The 4,298-nt window shown below is 38.2% G+C and overlaps 1 protein-coding gene across 1 annotated transcript; it reads right to left on the reverse strand.

Moving 5' to 3' along the window:
- Nucleotides 1-1,050: 1,050 nt before the first annotated feature.
- Nucleotides 1,051-3,860, reverse strand: LOC149151792 (cysteine-rich receptor-like protein kinase 44). The gene is made up of 7 exons (XM_089443271.1): nucleotides 3,135-3,860; nucleotides 2,769-2,895; nucleotides 2,374-2,513; nucleotides 2,046-2,256; nucleotides 1,693-1,927; nucleotides 1,400-1,550; nucleotides 1,051-1,308 (listed from the first exon to the last, which is right to left on the reverse strand). Exons 1-7 carry the CDS (start codon nucleotides 3,858-3,860, stop codon nucleotides 1,051-1,053), a joined length of 1,848 nt encoding a protein of 615 aa, XP_089299397.1.
- Between the last annotated feature and the right edge of the window lie 438 nt (nucleotides 3,861-4,298).

Genomic DNA, 4,298 nt, shown 5'->3' on the forward strand with positions numbered 1-4,298 from the left:
GAAATACTAAAAAATCAAATATTTATTAAAAATGGAAAAATATTACTTTTCAAGAAAACGAAAAGTGAGATCTTTTGGTTGTATAGTAATTCATCGGAGCAACTAGAGAGCTTGGACATGGGGAATGGGAGATCTTTGTTGAAGCTTTATGAAAAACATACTATTTACGCCATAAGGCGTTCCCTCTGAGAAAGACATCCCTAAAATGTGACGTGTGCGATCCTGAGCCATTGATTCTGTGTGTTAGACGATTGGGGTGTTTTGTGCCGTTGATTTAATCTGTTTTTTTGATAGAAAAATATTATTTTTCCCACCAGGTGGAAGACAGAGAGGGAGGATCTGGCAATGGGCCATGAAAGGCCAAGCCTCCTGGCGATGAGACTCTTCGCAGTGACTGAACCGAAACGTGTCTTCGCAGTGACGAAACGTGTCTTTCTTCTTGGTTTCGTGTCTTTCTTCCTGCCTGAGGGCCGCGTAGCCAGCGCAGCCTTTTGCTGTTATATCACTATTTGTACTGTCTGCTTCACACATGAAACGTACAAACGCATACAGAAATTGGGTGTTGAGCCAGATGCCTTTTTATTAGGTAGTATGCTTGACCTTTATGCTTGCACTGATATGGTGACTGAAGCACAAGAAGTATTCAAAGTCTTGAAGGAAAAGCAACAGGCAAATGAATTTTCTTTTTCCATGATGTTGTCCTTATACAAAAAGAATGGAAGGCTTAATGAAGCCACTGAAATTGCAAAGGAAATGTTAGAATCGGGATTTCTTACTAAAGTTCTTTCTTTTAATAGTGTCATTAGCCTGTTCATTGCAGATGGAAGATTGAGAGAGGCTGCTGAAGTTTTTCATCAAATGTTAAAACTAAAGGCTTCACCCAATGAGAATACATACAAAACACTGGGCATTCTTCTGAAGAGAGGAGGATTCCCCTTGTCCGTGGACGCCATGAATTATTAATTAACCAACCTCTAACAAAATAATTTCAATCTCCTAACCCGCCCGTGTACCTTACATATTTTTATTTACAATCAACCCTTAAGGGACCTATCTAGCTTCTAATTCAGTAATGACGTTACTCTCACTATTTTTAAGAAATGCTGGCTGTGTTGGATTTAGTAATGTTACAGGAGAGCTTGAGATCATTAATATAACATTAGACATGGTTGGACGGAGGCCTGAATCAGCTTGCGTGCATAGAAGAGCAACCTCAATGCATCTTACAACTTCCTCCTGCTGCCATGTTTCCATTACTGTGGAATCAATCATATTCAGAAGACACCCTTGCTTCTGTAATCTCCATGCCTGCATCCCATCCAAGGTAAATCATCATTATTCTGATTTATCGCAATCCACTGTTATTCATACAAAAAAAAATCATGAATTGAAGTCTTACCCATTCTGATAGGCTTTGCATTTCTGGGGAAAAATTTATATCACTGTTTTTAATTCCCGTCACAATCTCAAGGATTAACACTCCAAAGCTATACACATCAGCTTTCAGGGATAGTTTCCCCTGCATTGCATACTCTGGCGCCATGTAACCGCTACATACTCCAATCAGAAACTCTTCAAATAAGTTGGGGGTGATTGTGGCACATGATTGCATAAATGTTAAGCTGTTTAACAAATTGATTAATTTCAAATAAATTGCATAGAGAAGAGAAGGGTAGAGTGAAATATTCTCACTATGTCCCTGCAACTCTTGTTTGGATGTGAGTCTCGTCTTCAGGAAAGAGTCTTGCTAGCCCAAAGTCTGCTATTTTAGGATTCAGCCTTTCATCAAGCAAAATGTTGTTTGCTTTAATGTCTCTATGAATTATTCGCAACTGTGAATCCTCATGAAGATAAAGAAGACCACGAGCTATTCCCATTATGATGTTATAGCGTTTTTGCCAATCAAGATGTCTCTTCTTCTCTGGATCTGTATTTGTATTCAAAGAATAGTAATTTTCAAAACCTTTTACATAATCAATCTCATTAATTTATGAAAAATTGATCATCTTTCCCTCATACAGGAAACAAAATTCAAAATGACATACCAAACAGGAAGGTGTCAAGACTCTTGTTTCGCAAATACTCATAAACAAGCAACCTTTCGGGACCCTCGGCACAACATCCGAGCAGCTTTACCAGATTTTGGTGTTGAACATGGGTAACAAGCTTCACTTCATTCATAAACTCTCGTTTGCCCTGTCCAGACCTTACAGACAACTTCTTCACTGCTATTTCTTTTCCGTCTCTCGTTATTCCCTGGAAGAATCAGTCCATCAACAAACCATGGAAAAATCCCTGTTCCTGTTCCTCTATCTGGAAGATGATGTAAAGTGATAGCATTAAACTTGCAAACAATAGTGGGTAGGTAAATACCTTGTATACAGGGCCAAAGCCTCCCTCTCCAAGCTTCATGTTTTCATGAACATTATCCGTTGCTTCTATGAGTGCTTCTAAGGTGAAAATAATTTTCTCATGTTCGATTAGTGTCGATTCTGGATCAATAACATGTTTTTCTACATAGAAAAAGAAGAGGCAAATAAGAATCTAATTTCATTAGATAACATAAATATGAATGGGTTGTGTTAAAGAGATGCCTGGTTATAGATTCAATTTTATTTCTAGATGGTAGATTTAGAATATTTTGAAAATTATTCTTAAAATCTGCCATCAAGATAAGTTCAGAATAAGATAAACAAGAATAAGGTCAATTATTCTTAAAATCTGAGATAAATTCCGTTGATTCTACCTTCATTCTGCTGACATGTTACTGGGTTCCGTGAAAAGAAAGATTTCAGTCTGTTCCTCAGGGCAAAGAAACAGACCATTAATGCTACTAAGACGCCTGCCACAATCCCCAGAGAATTTTCTGTAGAGCAAATCATGTAATGCATTGTACTGTTATTTACAGACATTGAAGTTACAATCAATTTCTATAATCCCCAAAAGCAAGGGAATCATAAAATTATATGTGGCCATGAGGGATTACTTGACGTGGTGTGTGAAGCTCCATTCGTCTGAGTCTCCTGAGTCATATGGGCAGAAGGGTTTGGCCGGGAGGAGTTAGAGAATGAAAGTGGACTAGCACTATTCCCAGTAGTACTAGTGTTAAAAGAAGGGTATATTTCATATCAAACCCTGCAGCTTCCCGATAGTGCCTGGGCTCCTCCATTCAGAGAACGACATCGGTGGAGGTTATTCGTTGGTAGTTGAAAGCAAGATCTGCAGTCCTTTCTGGATAAATCTCTCCAAAATTGAACTAAACTGTAAACGGTACCATTGGCAGAACATGTAGCTGAGCCTTGAGTGAATCCCTTATTTGCAGAATTGCAGGCCTCATCAGACACGTTGAAAAGCAGATTTGAAGTAGTGGTCTTGAAATTGTATAGATTACTTGTACTAATTTCAATTACCATAACCAGATAAGTCCCATTGGTGTCTAGCTTTGAAAAAAGGCTAAAGTTCTCGGATCGCAGGAAGCAACTTTCTAACCATACTCGAGCGCCGACGTCTTTTCCACAAAGTTGTATAACACTATCGTTTGCTTCTTGTGAACAGATTGAACAGTCTTGGCTAGATATGTTACCTTGACACTGGAGGAGGCCATATATTCTGTTAGGACTTTTGCCATAGAAAGAAGTGTTGAACCTTGTTTGAGGTGCGTTCTTCATTAGATCACCCATTAACCTATTCAAATCGCTCGAAAAAGTACTTCCATTGGCATAAGTAGAGGCATTACCGCAGGCGTGTGAGCTAATCTGTGATGTAACAGAAGGAAAATTGGTGATGAATAGTAAACCGATGAAATGAAATAGAATAGCTGCCTGTTTGCTAGAATTAGCCAAGTTTAACAACATATACATATTGAACAAGAAGTTCGAACCAGTAGTTTTTTGTTGCAGTTGATGGGTCAAAATTCACTGTTTTTTCTAGGTTTTCAAGTCAGATATTAATGAATACTGGCCAGGGAAGAGTCATCAATGAAGATTTCGGAAATGTAAGAGTTACCTAAATATGCGTTGAGAAAAATGGTCTATGTGAAGCCCAATTGGTGTAGAATTTATGCCAATATTAAGCACGTACAAATCTTGTAGGTTGCATGGGCATAGATTCTCACTGATTTCAGAGATTATTCTTCTCCCTTTGGCATTATTTTCCATTCACACAGTTTGCTTTGCTTTGTTTGGTTGTGTGTTTTTCATGAAATTGTGTTTTGCAGTCAGCAAAAGTCTTGAAAGTTGTCTATCAACTGGAAAAAAAATCAAAAGCAAACTGTGACAGCATTCACAGAAATATATAGC

The sequence above is a fragment of the Pinus tabuliformis genome, chromosome 9 (assembly GCF_031772625.1).
Source record: "Pinus tabuliformis cultivar Carrire ecotype Pingquan chromosome 9, CPIR1, whole genome shotgun sequence".
Classification (NCBI taxonomy): domain Eukaryota; kingdom Viridiplantae; phylum Streptophyta; class Pinopsida; order Pinales; family Pinaceae; genus Pinus; species Pinus tabuliformis.

What these genes read in the sequence shown, in the direction of transcription:
- LOC149151792 (XM_089443271.1), bottom strand. Translation starts at nt 3,860, where the DNA reads ATGTATATGTTGTTAAACTTGGCTAATTCTAGCAAACAGGCAGCTATT. An exon ending in CTTTCTTTTCACGGAACCCA is followed by an intron (nt 2,514 to 2,768) that starts GTAACATGTCAG and finishes TTTTCTATGTAG; the next exon opens with AAAAACATGTTATTGATCCA. An exon ending in TCTTGACACCTTCCTGTTTG is followed by an intron (nt 1,928 to 2,045) that starts GTATGTCATTTT and finishes ATACAAATACAG; the next exon opens with ATCCAGAGAAGAAGAGACAT.